General features: G+C 40.9%; 1 protein-coding gene across 15 annotated transcripts in view; it reads right to left on the bottom strand.

The window, feature by feature from the left end:
• Positions 1-15,896, bottom strand: part of SORCS3 (sortilin related VPS10 domain containing receptor 3) — a 313,425-nt gene that overhangs the window by 92,142 nt on the left and 205,387 nt on the right. For all 15 annotated transcript variants that reach the window (XM_080597782.1, XM_080597781.1, XM_080597774.1 and 12 more), the window contains one exon: positions 15,569-15,642. In XM_080597782.1, the coding sequence (XP_080453908.1) occupies positions 15,569-15,642 (74 nt within the window). The remainder of the gene's footprint in view (positions 1-15,568; positions 15,643-15,896) is intronic.

Here is a 15,896-nt window from a genome sequence, read left to right as displayed (position 1 = left end):
ACTCAGCGCTGTTTCTTCATGCCTCCCCTCGAGTCTGTTCCCACTGGCAGAGACAATGGCTTTGCTTTGCAGTGCTTCTGACTCCTGAATACGGGTATTTTCAGTATACGGTCTCTCGTCGTTTGTCTGGAGAAGCTTTACGTGAAGAATGCAAAAAAGTTAGGCAGTGGAAAAAGCAAGATGTGAACACAGGTCCTGGAGCACACCTTCAAACACGCACACAGACTGTAAAGCTATTCCTTCATCCTTCGTGGTAACTTAGCTTGTCTTGAGAGCTCTTTACATCAACCTCTCAGATCTGGCAATACAAGAAGGTAAACACAGAAGAAACCTTCACAGCCTTACATTTTCTCATCCTTTCTTCCTCTGTATGACATTTGGAGGATGCACTGCTCAAAACTATTTGAGCAACTTAAATATGATGAGGAGAGATGTCAGCATCCTGTGACTTACCTTTCCCTTGCATGTTCTGTACAACCAAGCAGAGCCCGCAGAGCAGGCTGGATGGGAAGGGGCTTCATTGCCCTCTGGCTGAAGAACAGCTCTCTTTCAAAGGAAAGAGTAGTTAACAACATTCAGAAGCATAAGCCCAGCTTGAAAACATTTTTTGTGCCTCATGGTCATACCTCAGACTCTAGGCACAGCTCAACTCTATTTTGCACATGCACAAACTCCAGATAGCAAAAACCAGATCAAGGCCCACAAAAGGCATCCATGTGTGTTGCTGTCCTGGCTGGCCCAGGGGGGAAAAAAAGGGCACACACTGTGACAAACCATGCTAAATCAAAACCCTCCACCATCCTTATTCATTTATCACCACCCAGATAAAAAATAAAAAATGCTGAGAAAAGAAGATGCAGCCAGAAGTGACAGAAAAGGTCATTTTTTCCTGCTGACATGTTCCCTGACTGCTGCAGAAGCAGTTTTTGAAATGGGGAGCCTGCAGCTAGTGTTGCAGCTGGCACAGGATCACTGGCCAATTAAGAATTCAAACGACCTCTGAATCCCATTAGGAAAGAAGGGATGGTTACTTTTTCTCTATCTTCTGTTGCTTTTCTTTTTTGTTCTCATGGTAGTTCTTTGATTTCACAAGATCTTTCCTCCTTTCTTTTCAGGTGAGGAGTCTCTGCTCTTGAAAGGTGAAGGACAGACAGGACCCTGGCAAAATTCTTACTTCTATCTTGAGGGCAGAGCATTGTGCATGGATGCATTTACTATGCTGTTCCAATAATATTTAATCTCTGACCTGGAGGGAGAGCAAGCAAGAAGGGCAAGGAAAACACAGTATTCTGCATTTTAAATAGATATTCCTAAAATGTTTCTAGGTAAGACACAATATAGTTCAAAATGAAAAATGCAAGCATATGCAAAGAAAAGAAAAAAGAAACGCACAAACTTTCAGTCTGGGTTACCTGCCCTACTGCACACGTCAGCTCACTGATTCTACTAACTCCACTGCCTTTCCCTGGAATTGGCCATTTTGCATTTTTTCCCCTGCACTTTCCAGACACCAGGCATTAATGATGAACAGCAGCATTGAGATTTAGCTACTCTAGCATCTTAGCTCAAAACTGCTGAGCAATTCAGACTGCCTGCTGTTGATCCCTGTTCCCCAAACCATCAACAGAGAATAAGAGATGTTCTAATCCTCCATCTCCTGGACCCATTCATTATGGGTGTGGAAGGGAGTTATCACTGGACCTCAGCAACATTTGAGTTGAGGGTATGTAATAAGGTCAAAAATCAGGTCACAGGGTTCAGGCTTGGTCACAGGGTTCAACTTGGTCTGGGATCTGCTAGACTGAGCACTTTGCCGGGGGTATGCCTTGCAGTCAAGATGGCATTCAGCAGCTCTGGCATTGAAAATAAAAACAAAACTTTTAAAACAGATTGAGACTTCCCCAAGATGCCAACTTAGAAACTCATTTTGCAGGTTGGGACGTCAGACTGAAGGTAATTGTGACTGCTCACACAAAGAGACAGAGGAAACAGATGGAGACTACTTAGCAGGATGTTGTGCCATAGATAAGGACTGGAAATAGGAAGGAACGAGTCACATTTATTGTGGAATAATACGTAAAGGGGGGAAAACACATCTTCTTGCTGTAGGCAGTTACAATTAAATTAGTGGATGTTGCCAATTAGCCTGTTGCAATTTTAATTGTAGCCTGTCCCAGAAGTGAATAAACACTTCTGGATAGTACCAGACAAGCAGTGCATGTGACTAACTCATCCGAGCAACAAAAGGGCCATGTCTATATGGGCAGTCTGTATGGGAAACTGATCCAGACAATTCCTGTTCAACTGATGTGGATCTTCTCACACAGTTTCCTTGCTGAATTACACATTCCTTTTCAACGTGGGCCAAAGGCTAACAGACTGCCTTCTCCATCACGTTGCCTCAGTATCAATAACTGGAGTTGCCTTCGGGTGATCAAGTGGATTCTGTGTTTTCCTGATGTTTGCTGGAGCCAAGCCTTAAACTCGATCCCATCAGGCACTGGCTGTGCACACGTAACAGCCAATGCGCACACAAACCACATACACTTCAGGCTTACAACACGTCATAAAGTACTACGGCTGGGGAAAACTATATATATATAGTTGGGGAAATAGTGTATTTATTAAACACATAAATATGGCATCATTCCCTGTGGCTAAACAGGGGAGATCTTGCTGGATGGGGTTGGATGTGATGAGGTCTCTGAAGAGTAATGGATAAAACACCTCTTTGCACAGTATAATTGAAACACAGCTTAGAAAAAAAATAATCTGTGCAGGAAGGCACTGTAAGAAAGTGTCTTTGCCAGGTCCCCGGAGCTTTCTACTTCTTTCCCAGTGCTAATTTCTATGGTGCTACAATTCTGGACATCAGCAAAAGTAATTGTTGCAAGACTTAGCTTGCTAGATAAGGCAAAAACATTTGCCAAGTACTTTTTCTCATCTAATTTCTTTCCAACAAAGCCAATGCTTTGTAAAAAGGACACAGTGAATTTTGAGGAGGTGTTCTGCCTCCTCCTATCAAAGCAAACAAACTTATGAAAACACACACAGAAGCTGTAGACGTACATGTACATACATTTACCTGACTAACTGTATCCCATCCCCACTACCTGCTGGATACCTGAATTAATATCCTGCAAACTCATAGTGGATTAGAGGTCCCAGAACTACAAAGTTGCTACAAGTTTCATAGACATAGAGGAGAGAGGCCTAAGTCAATTCATTCATTGAGGGAAAGGCTGATATTTAGACTCAACCACCTTACAGATCAGCAGAGAAGCCACACGACAGCAGTCTCTGCTGCACACAAACATTTTTTTCCTCTTCTAATTGAATAAAAGAAGGTGACTCTTTATATCTCAGAAATTAACAGCAATGGGAAAGAAATGTCACTGAATCTTTAAAGGATATTTGTCAACTGAACAAAGCTGCTGTTGATTTACATTTTTCTTTACCCCATATGCTAATACCAAAACCAAAGTACCTTACCTATACTATGTAAGGTACCTCTTGTTTTACCCATACTGTGAATCCCAATACACCTAAGTGAAGTTTTGTGAAATAAACACTGAAAAATATGTGGGCAGAAGGGTGAAGAACCTCACTCACAGACCTGTTTGAAAGTACCAGCAGCACAGGCAAGGCATATGCTGGAGGTGGCATCCTAATTTCCCAGTGCTGCCTGAAATAACTTCTCCTGGGGCCTGAGCCTCGTGCAGGGAGCAGATCTGTCAGCTATGTCAAACCAGCACTCGTAGTGGGTACGTACCCAGGTGCAGTCACAGTCCTGCTGCTTTCTTTCAAACTAAATAAGCTACTTCCATGCAGCCTGCTGCTCCTGCCTCATCTTGGTACACCTGAACCTTGATGTGTAAAAGCAGTCCTGAAGGTTTCTCCTGAGAAATAAAAGCTCAAGGATCAAAACATGGTGGAAGTAATGAAGCATCAGCTCATCCAGCTAAGATGTTATTGTCTTAAAGATGTCTCAAAGATTCAGCACGATATACTATCAGCCCTGTCCCATGTGCATCTAACACAGAGACTTACTTTGAGGAAAGCACTCCTAAAAAGTAGAGAGGATATTTACCTGTCATTACAAGTCTGCAAACTTTATGGTGGACAAATTGGAAACATTTTCCAATGGAAGGATTTGATTCTGTTTTGTTTTCTGAAGGACAGGACACTTTTTAGAGAATTCGTTTTTCCAATATTTTGATTTCAAGTCCTTCAAGGAAATAAGAATAAAAATTAATTTTTGGAAATACTAAAAAATGACGTATTTTTAGCTTTCTTCTTTCTCACCCCTTTTTTCCCTCATCATCCTTCTTTATTTGGAATAGGAAGGGAAAAAATACTGAAAAATATTATTGGAAGGGGAAAACCAAAACACAGAGATTATCTTGTACAGAATCCATTTTGGAGATCAAAATCTAAGGAAATCTAAGGGGTGGTGGTGTTTATTGTTATTTGCAGCTTTTTGGAAAAAAAAAATAAATCAGGGAAATTACATTTTCTAGCCAGCTGTGCTTTGCACAAATCTGTGAAAGGCAAGCACAGAGTTTTGGTTTCGGTTCCCAGACTGATCACTGACATACCGAGTGACTTTCAGCTCTTTCCCTGCATTTGATTTAAAATTAGTTTAGTGTCTACTATATTAAGAAGCCCAGTTAATTAATGTTTGCCCAGTGCTTGGCTATCTTCCTTTGTAAGTCACGTGGATGGGGAATTGCTATAGATTATTGCTTTGGTTTTTCAGGAAACATGAATCAACCATGTTTCGGCCCAACTTAGAAAAGCAAAGCACATGCTCAAAGAAACCATCAGCTCAGCCTGCCAGTCCTGCAGTCAAGGACCTGGCTGGAGTTGCTGCTTCTCTCCATGGAAGGCAATGGTTAGAAGACTCACTGCTCTCAGTTTGTCTCCTAGCAAAAGTATCTTAAACATGATCTGCTCAAGCAATGTGTTACACCAGAATAAGGATTCTGAGTTCACTGTGTGTTTAATTCCCCTCATTTGTATGAACACTTTCTTACAGCAAATATAACATGCCTGAAATGCTAAGGCTCAGTGATTCAGTTATTAACACTGTATTCTAAGGCAGAATACAGTGCCTCTGAAAAGCTTCAGAGTGCGAGCATCATTTAATAAATGAATGCAGCAGTAGGTGAATAAAAATAAAACTTAAATTGTCCAAAGAGGGGATGCCAGCATGAAACTTGGCGCAGACAGAATGTATAGGGTATGCTGATGAGCTCCATATGCCTACGGGCATTGTACATTGTATTAATTAAGGAAGGATGAGTCTTCACATTCCCTGTTGCAGAATATTGCAGAGAATCACCCTGGGATAACATCTAACATTCTGGAAATAAATTTGCCATTCAGTTTATACATTTTGGAGAAAGGCGCTGTGAAAAACTATTTCCATCACAAACCTTTTCTGACTGTTGTTTCACTGCATTTCAGATGCTAACCAGAAGAGAACAAATGGCTTTTTTCATTCTTTGACTTTTTACTATCAGTCATGAAAGGCAGAGAAGAGGAGGGAGAGGTGGGGCAGGAGCGGAAAGACAGAGGAGGAGAATAAAATACTCTGTTCTGGACCAGCAAGCATAAATGCATCAACGTAGCTCCTTGCCCCCAAAAATCACACTCAATTAGCTGCTGAGAGAGATAAACTCATTTGTCTCAACATTCACAAGAGGAGAAGACAAAGAAGCAGGAAACAAAAAGCATTCTTGCAGCAGACATCTGCAAAGCCGGGCTCTGTCTGCAGAAACAGTCTGTGTGGCTATGACGGGTGAAAGCAAACCTAACAGGAGTTCTGTACATGTCTTGTGATGAGATAGGTTTGTACTCAAAACAAAGGTAACCGCAGAGACAGCACAGAGAGGAGAGAAATAAAATGGGCAAGGCCACTTGCAGGTCTCTCCATCAGTGGAAGAATGACTCTGTAGGAGGAGAGACCTGAGACACCACAGAGCTTTCGTGGGTTCATTTGCTCCAAGTTAGAGGGATGCTCCATCATACCAGGGGGCTGAGTACTAGATGGGCTCCCAGCTCTTCACAACAGCAGAGTTCCCACGTGTCCCCATCGCCAAAGCATTACCCTTTTCAGGTAAGAAATCTCATGGTCGAATGCTGCAACAGGAGTTTGTGCTACCCACATGCCAAGAAGCAAAGATGTATGGCCAAGCTCTAGGTGAATCAAGAGCTGCTCTTTGTCGGGTTCTTAATCTGTTGTTATGGATGAGCAATAAAGGGAAAGAAAAGTACAAGGCCAAATGAAAAGTAATACTCTGCTGGTTTCTAGCCTCAAGGTAAATTCCAAAGTGTCAACGCATTGTTCAAATCTAATGATTTGTAGAAAGAAAACGAATTCTGGAGAAACTACAGCGGATCCAGAAATGGCTTTAGGGAGTCACTATTACAGATTGCCCTTAAAATCAATATTATAATGGAACATGTCTCCTTCCCTCCAAGATTTTCAATCAAAACCTGAAAACCAAAAATATTGTGAGAGCAAAACCTAAGAATTTTTCTGTACCCTTTGGCCAAAAACCTGGCAGGGTTTTTTGGTTTGTTTTTCTTCGATTTAAAAAAAAAAAATAAATTATATTCTCATGTGAGAGAAAACCCAGATCTACTTCAATCAGCTCTGAAGTCTACTGGTATTATTCATTACTTCCTCAAGTCCTTGCTGACAGTCACAGGTCAGTATCTTTCTCTTAAACTCAGCTGCAGAAATTCTGATATTTCACTAAACATGGGGATGTGTCTACATCCCATTTTTATTGTCTTCTGCCCAGTGGAGAACAATTATCCATGAGGTAATTACAGAGCTACGATAACCACTGCTATCTTCTATTCCAATTAGATTGCTACAAATATGCAAGTTAAACAGCCTCACTCACTGCCTTCTTGTCCTTGTTCTGTATATGATCAGCAAGAAACAAGTTACTGAATCAACATTATTTAAAAGAACCTGTAGTGCAGCTAATAAGATCCTGCTTCCCGCTCTTAGGTTGTGATGTAGCTTCGTGCTCACTATGCTTAACAATAGCAGAATTAAACTCATCTCATTCTACAGAGGAGGCTCAGGGGAACGCCAGGGAACGAAAGGATGGGAGTTTCAATTTCTTCTCTTGACGAGAATGAATTCTGCCTCATATAGCTGCTGATGAATTGTCGTTTTAAGAGAGTTTGTTAATTTCCAACAGGCAGAAGGCATAAAGAGAGACCTCCTTATCTTTAATGGATGTTATTGAGCAACACAAATGGCTCACGTTTAAATGAATGTGGAAACATCTTGTCTGTTTTGCCATGATAAGACTGTTCTTCCTGCACAGCATGGGTTCAGCTCCTTCTGTTAAATAAAACAACTGTTTTTGTTCAACTTAATGGCAGGCAAACTTCCAAAGGTTCGGAGGCTGAAGTCAGTTCAGAGAAATGAAATGGAATTTATCTGGGTCCTTCCTCGCTCTTCTTGAGAAAATTACCTGAAGAGCTTTGAGGTATGACTGAAATTCTAGTTTCAAGCAAAAATGGCCCCTAAGAGTATTGATGTACTTATTGACAATAAATTCTTCATTAGATTGCATCTTCCTCCAGTACAAGAATGCTTCCAGCCCCAGCTACTACAAAGAAACAGGATCTGTAAAATCTCACACCAAGGTGTGTCTCTGGAAATCCAAGTGGGACCATCTGGGATGAGATCTGGGGCAGTGGGTCCAGGAATGCTCCTCGGCTCCCTGATGTCAGCAGACGTTTTGCCACTGAATGAAATGGCTGAAAAGTTACATCCATAATCAAAGCAGGTGAAAAGATCATTCCTAATGTTCTCAGAACAGTGGTGGTTTTTAAAACAAATCCCACATGCTTTTCTGCCAGCCATCTGAAAGCCAGAGGGGTTCTCTCCTACAGTGAAAATGAGCCCATTTGCCCAGAAATGGGGAGATCAGTGTGGTACAAACCACAGGCCAAAACCTGACAGAAATAATACACCAAAAAAGTAAGACAATACTCCTTGCTAGCCAGAGAGCACAAAACATGATACTACTGTCAGCCTGGCAGCCTTGGTTTTGATTTGCTTTGCCAAACTACAACAGTATGGGAGATCACCACATGCCTCAGGGAGATGCGTTATTCAATATATTAATTAGAGGGCTGGCTTTCATCGCTGCTTCCTACAAAGTATCACAAAGAATTACTCTGTTATTGACAGACTGAAATTAATGTGTTTGAGTTCACATCTATTAAGAAGAGGAAGAACGAAGTCAGCCCATGCAGGCTGCATGAGCCTGCGGCACAGCATTTAGGCTTCTGATACTGCTCTGTGAAACATGGCCATGAAGTTGTCATCGCATCTTATTCAGCGCCCTGTTGCATGAGAAGGAAACAGATCCTTCCAACGTTTGCTGTCCAGACTGATACGGTACTGGGGTCCACTTACCTAGGAGTAGCATAGAACAAATTCCTCCTTACACCTTTCTTGCAAAGTGGTTTATCTGATCTGCTCATTTTGGACACTTAGCCATGAGAGAGTGGGGAGAATTAGAAATTGATCCAGGATTTACAATGGGGAAATAAGAGAAGAGGCTGGTCCCCAGGGACACTGAGAAACCTAAGAGACCAAAGCAGAAGGCTTTTTGATAGCTGAAAGCCCTAACTGTAATATAATGAGATATTTTGTAGTAGGCGGCAAATTTAAAACCAATGAGCAGAAAAAAAAAAAAGGACACCCACAAAAAAAAGCAAGATGCAGTACAATAAAGTCATAAATATAGCTAGCATCCCAAATTGTACTGAAATCACACAAACTGCAAATTTTAAGTAAAATAGTATTTACATGAGGACATTCCCAGTTACTTTACTGGGGAAGGGGCAATTCCTCCTTCTCCATGAGTTGTCTTTGTAAAGAAAAGGGCAATTAGAAATAACAAATTTCTCAAAAGTAACTCATTCAAAACTTGCTTTCTCAGAGATGATCACACCACCTTTGAAAGAGCTCATTCTGGCTGCATTCTATCACAGCCAGAATTCCAGAGGTGTTACATGAATTCTAAGTCTGCTATCATGTGGCTCTCATCTTCTGGTTCATTTATTAGGTAATTCATGGGTTTTAAAAGTATTTTAAACTATTTCCCTTCACGATAGCACACATTCCTTGCAGCCAGTATGCTTTTCTCTTTTTTTTCTTGTATCCACAAGTGACTTCACAAAAAAGTCAAGCATTTTCCTAGGAAAGTATGCAGTAAGGAGAGGAGCATCTCAAAACAGTAAAGTTGGGCAATGAGCATCCTTTAGGAGTTTTTCCAATGCATCAGCTACTGTTTAGAGGCTAAATTCACAGTACAAGAGACTAATTGTATCAAATTTCCTTTGAGGCTGTGCTCAAAAATGGGAAAGGTTGTCTGAGCATTACACTAACCACAGGCACAAAGAGAACAGGTAGAGTCTACGGAGTCTCTATAGAGCAGTCCTGCAGGATCTCCCAGAGACAGAAACTGAAGGATTTTTTTCTTAGGGTCATTTAGGATCTTATGCTCTCTTAGATATCCATGAAATGTATCACAAAATCCCTGGAAGAACGTGTAGCAATCAACAGAGGACAAACAGGATACTGTAAAGTTTAGGGGAAAAAATGTTCATAGACAGAAGTATAAAACTTCCAGAAGTTCTCAAACTTTGCTATCCGTTCTTGTAAGCTACTGATCACAGTGATGAGGAAGTACTTTATAAGGTGTACGGGACTTCTAGTTTGGATATCACAGACCAGTGTTTGCTCTGCATCACAAAATACAGATGTGAATGGGAATCGGGATCCCTTTATCCAGACACTTTGTTTCAGACTTCACTCTTCCTTTACTTCACAAGTTTATTCATATACTGAAATAAGGTTTTATTTAAAATTTTAAAATCACTTCAAAAACTGTGAAAAAAAATCAACCATGTCTGGATGTTTTGCGTTTGAGAGAAACATTTTGTTAATATTTACATGAATTCCTAAAATATTTGCATTGACTTGAAACTTCATAAATAAATAAAACTACTGTTTCAGCCAATAAAATATATCCAACTCTTTTATCCAAGTTCTACTTCTATCTCTGCCACTGAGTTACTGTGTAATCACAAGCTAGTCAGCTACAACCTAATATTTGGAAACATTAAATATCTATAGTGCCAACTGCATTAACTGTGGGCACACAAAATGAAAAGAAAATCACTAGCCTCACAGTTTCCCCATTTGCTCATCTTTTAAATGAAGATGAAAATAAAATTGGTCTTATTATCACCATGACGCTGTGATCTTTAATTAACTAATGTGGCCTAGCAAGGAAATCTTTCAATATATATCAGGACCTTTAAAGAAGGTCTCCTCTCTCCTGAACCATAATTACAGAGCTTGAGACTAGAATTTAAAAATTAACCTACCTAGTGCAGATAGTGGCTTGAATAGCACGCTCCCAATTTATGCTAGCATTATCCTCTGGGAAAAAAACCTTTCCCACGTGTTCCCACCCACAGGACATGGGAAATGAGTCCCTTAACACAGGTAAATGAGTCATTAACCCACAGGAGCTTACAGCAGTGACAGGTCCCTGTTCAGTTCTCTATATGCAGTCTCTGTGAATAGCCACTAGCTATATGCCTCCATCATGCTATAGGTGGTGTTATCTGTGGCTGCCAAACCAGAATTATTTTTTATCCACACCTCCAAGTCCAGGATTCTTTTAATTCTGAAAAACTCTAATGCAGGATTACTTAATAGTCAATTTGACATTTACAAAACTATGTTTTCTTAACACTAAACTTGGCTGAAAAAACTCAGGCGATATTTCCCCAGCGCTATGCAATGACACCATCTGGTAGTTAATGATTAGTGGGATTTACAGGAGAGACAGGTACATATTTGGCTAACCATTTCATCACTGGCAAACAAGCCAAGTAAAGCTAACCTTAGCTGTACCCAAAGGTCACTTCTGGGACTGCTACTGAAACTGTCCATGTGGACTCAAATGGGCACTGGGATTCTGCTGCCACAGAGATGAGGAATAAAAAGACACAAACCTCTGCCCACTTGTAGATCCAAACCTAGACTACAACCTTTTGAAACATTGAGGTAACTCCCTTACCTCCTGCTACATTACTCTCAGATATCCAAACCAGCCTCTGCCACAATCTTCATGAAATTCAAGCTGCAAATACATAGAAATATATTGGATACCTTTATTTCTGCTTCTATCCAAAGCACAACAAAAAGGATGGAAAGCCTTGCCTTCAAGAGACAAAATTTGCTGGTTTATGCCTCAAACAACTGCAGCAGAAAACCTGCAATTCCAAAGCACGGCCTAAGTGGAAGCACAGACACTTTCCTTCTCACACTTTCTAATTGCCGGATTTCAAAATGACTGGGTCTGACACTCACAGATACCAGAGGCACAGAAATCTGGTTGGTTATCACAGAAAGAGTGACAGGACAGGACGGCATGGATGGTGGCACCGTGTCTGCTCAGCAAACATAGGCAGGGCCTCCAAAGACAGATGGGCAGCATATGATATCTACATCTGATTAGCCAGAAAACACAGGTCACCTTGTGGAACTCCACATATTTAAAAATAAAGGCATAAGACAATAAAAGGACTTCACATGCCACAAAAGCACCTTTTGACTCTCTAGTGCCCCAGAGTATTTTTAACCCAGGCAAGGATACGCAGTGGTATCACAGTGTTTGACTGCTTCATCCATTACACTCATCAAGGAAAAGAAATGCTCTCTGCTCCTGGTCTTACCTAGAGGTTAACAAGGCAAAGGTAGCTTGAGTCACCCAAGAGGACATGGAAAAGCTGTGGCCCAGGAAAGTACTGAACAAGGCTCAGCAACGCACCATTAACCGATTGTCTTTCCCACCTGTTTAGTCCTGTTGGCCCACAGACAGAAGCAGCAAAGTAACTGAAGAACTCAAAGGACTTGAATTGTCCCTATCTGAACAGCAGCAGGATTAGTCAGCACAGAACACACCATGTGTTTAACAGTCAAGGAAACTTCCCCAGCATCCCCACAGTACGAAGTATGGACTGTATTTTTTTTTTATACCACTCCACACGTCAGCACAGGAGTCTAAGTTACAGTGAGAGAAAATGAGCCGGGCCCAGAGGCAACTGCAGAAATCTGTTTTAAATGAAAAGAACATTGAGTAGGTCTTTAACTGGAACCAGCACGGGTGCAAAGTTTGTTATCTTGAGTCATTTCATCGTGTGATGAGTGATCTGGGAATTTCTGCATCACATTAGCGTAAGCGCCTATTTCCAGCCTTAACAGGATCCTAAGTTATTAAAATCTCTGAGGCCAAGGCACGTGGGAACCAAATTTGGATGCCTGTACTCATATCAAGTAACACATTCTGTTCAAGTTCTGCCACTGCCATCGGTGGGTGTAGCTAACAAATGAATCACTACTACAGAAGTAGAGAACTCAATTTCTAGTTTTTATAGCTACAAATGGCCCAGATAAGAATCTCAGCACCAGCACAAATTTGAGCTGGATGCAGGAAGCGGTGAGAGATGTCCCACAAGCTGTGCTGCATGTGCTACCCATACGGGATGGGAACACAAAACTGCAACCCAGTGACTGGCACTGAAGTCTGGGACTAAGGAAAGAAGTTTAAAGTAAGAGCCAGGATAAAAAGCCACAGGGCAGTATTGCAACTTAGGACTTAGCTTTTGACCAGCAGGGAGCCATCTCAGGTGCAGCCTGACAGAACTACAGCAAAACGCACAGGGTGACTGCGTGTCCATGCCTACCAATGAGGTCTTGCTCACTACACTGAGTGAAAATTCACATTCCAACTTCACCACTTCTGATACAATTGTAATTTCCTCCTGGCCTTAAAGTCTCTGTATCTGAGCTCTCTCAGTGAAAGCATAATTATTTGGAAAGGTCTCAAAGAGAAAACTAAGACCTCTCGCTCTCAGGCTGGCTGATCGTGTGAACCAGGTGCGGATTTTGATCTTCACAGACCCATTCACGCAGTCTGAGAGATGAAAATCATGTTTGGAAGGAAAAAATCAGTAGACAGTACATAAGACCAGCTGCATTCGAATCAGAAGGCTGTCCCATTTGATAGAGAAGGTTTACCTGAGCCACTGCTAAAAAAACAACATAGAGCACCACAAATAAGCAACTCTGATTTTGGTATCTTCCTATCATTATTTCACCTTTCCTGGAAATTGTACTTAACAGGTTTGAGAATGTAGTATTTTATAGGATGATGGAGGCCACAGGGCAGTGGCTCTGAAACTTACAACTATATCTACTTTCTCCCTCTTCCATAGCCTAATAAATCATTAAATTTTAGAGGCTAAAGCGTTCTTCTTGCATTTCTTTTTCCATACACATCTTACAAGCCAGAGCTTGTAAGTCATCACAGTTTGCAGCTTTAAAAAAAAAAAAAATAAGAAAGGAAAAAGGAAAGAAATCAGACAGCTCCAGGGAGTTATTATGTTCCAAAATTTCAACATTTCTGACCCTTGCACTACGAATTGGTTCAAATCTGTCTCACTCTGGGAAAAACCTAATTCACTCTCTTGGAAAGTTTATTGTCAATGGGATTCTACTGTTTCTGAGTGGAAAAAAGAATTCTAGATCTATGCCGTATCAGTTTTAACTACAGAAGACTTTTATGTTTTCTAAGAGAAAGAGATAATTGAAACAGAGGCTTTATTCAACACAATGTTAAAAAGGAGCATTTAAACTATCCAGCCAAGAAGCGACTGCATGAAAAATGAGGTGATCTGTAGAAAATCTACCATTTTGGGTGTCTGATGGACAAACAGAAAATCTCCATTACATTAACCATTATTTAAAGAAAAAAAAAAAAAAAAGGCATCACTTTTAGAAAGAGACTCTGTTTTGTTCCCAGGTCAGCTCAGCCCTTGCACATTATCTTCCAAGAAAGCCACTCTTCTAAGTTCATCTATGCTATTTGAGGGGTAGGGTACAACTATGCCGTTGGAGATAAGCCAGCTATTCTACTCCACAGACGGATACACCTGAAGAGGGTTTACACTCACCTATGTCAAGTGCACCTAGGAAGGAAAGGTGAAATCAAAGGATTTCAGATGTCATGGCCAATCAACTACCTAGCACCAGAACCAGGAGAATACAACCGCTTTGCCTTCACTATGGAAATGTGAAACAGTGACATGGTCAGACAAGCTCCTAGACCTTTGATATATTTTGCATGTCTCTATGGCTTGTGAGCCTTACTGCTTCCTTCCCTAGATTTTCAAACATCTCCTTTCACAGTCCAAACTCCAAAGGCACAAAGAGGCAAAACTTCAGACTTGGTGCCAAAAAGCCATCTTTAAATATGGGAGTCTAAAGCTGTTTAGAGAGATTTGCAGAAGAACCTAGACAATTTGAAAATCCTGTGAGGTATCTTCTTCCATTGCAAGGTGTGGAAATATTGCACGTTCAATCTGTAGACATTTTGGTCTGGGTTCCAGCCATTTTTAATGACACACCAGAACTTCCACGAGGATTTGACTCTAAAATACATACACCATGCTTCACAATCAGAAAACATTTGTTAAATCACTCAAGCCCTGTTTATTTTTGACCCTTCAAAATAAGGGCTTCTGGTTCCTTAATAGCAGCAACTTCATGACCTGAAGGACAACGCACTTCTTTATCTATTCATAGTTAGTAACTATTCTGAAAATCAGGACTTCTACACAGACACACATTCACACACCATTATCTAGCATACAGTACAATGTTAAAACTGATTTAAGTCCCATATCCTAGACTGAACTACAAAAGAATGTCACTGGTTTTTCTTCTCTCTCTTAAGTCAGTTCTTGAGCCTTCATCTGGTAGAAAAGTTTCCAAAGCAGCATCTGAAACGGAGGAGCCTGGAGACAGGAACTAAATTTATTAAATCTTCTGCTTTTAAGACATTCTCCCAGTTTTAGATACTGCCACTTGGGGAAGGAATGAAGTATAGTCACAAGGAAAATTTTCAGCAAACAGTTTGAACATCCTGGGCTCTCACCAGTTGGTAGGAATAATACTAGTTCCTCAGAGGGTGATTCAAAACAGAGCGAGTCATCCTTTCTCTGCAAGGTTTGCATAAGGACACTGGTCAGAGTGGCTGGCTTTGTGAAAAGACTGTGTTGTAGTCTAAAGTAGCTCTCAGAAGGGTTGAAAAGGAGAAGGTCTAATGATCGTAGCTTTGCCAGTGAAGCACTGGGGCAGTTTTTCTGTGTTAGTGTAAGCAGCTGTATAAAATAAAAAGAATAATAATAAAAAAGCAGGAGCTCTGCAATTACCAAGACCTGTACTCATCTGTAGAAGACAGCATCTGTTACTGTACAAGAAAGAGGTACAAACATGGAGACATTCAACTATAACACTGCAAGATATGGACTGAGCATACAACATTAAAAACAAGGGCATACTTAGTGTTCAGGAAGAAAAAAAAAAAAAGATCCCTTCAAGTTAGATACCCTTCTCCCTTCCATGATGTACCCAAAGCAAGCAAAGCCAGAGGGCAAAACTCACCAGTAAAACCTGTTTGGAGTGACCCGCTCGTGCATGAGTTGCCATTTTCTTCCAAAGTCCATGGAGCTGTACAGCTGAAAGACAGAGAGAAGTAGTATAAACTCTGAGCAAGATGAGGAAGGGCTGCTGCTCCATAAAGGATTAAAATCGGTTCAGATTAAAGAATAGGAAAGGATTGTACTGCACAGTTATCTATCAACCTCACTGCCAGGGATGGCTAATAAGGTAATCTCCTCCCCTCATATTTAACCCAGAATGAACTGAGACTCGAAAGCAGGTTGGCTCTTCCTAAACCTTTTCAAACATTGTTGTGCTTTCTCATTCCAGC

This window comes from Anser brachyrhynchus (genome assembly GCF_964034855.1).
Source record: "Anser brachyrhynchus genome assembly, chromosome: 6".
In the NCBI taxonomy this organism is placed as follows: Eukaryota; Metazoa; Chordata; class Aves; order Anseriformes; family Anatidae; genus Anser; species Anser brachyrhynchus.
This window is presented reverse-complemented; position numbering and strand designations above follow the sequence as displayed.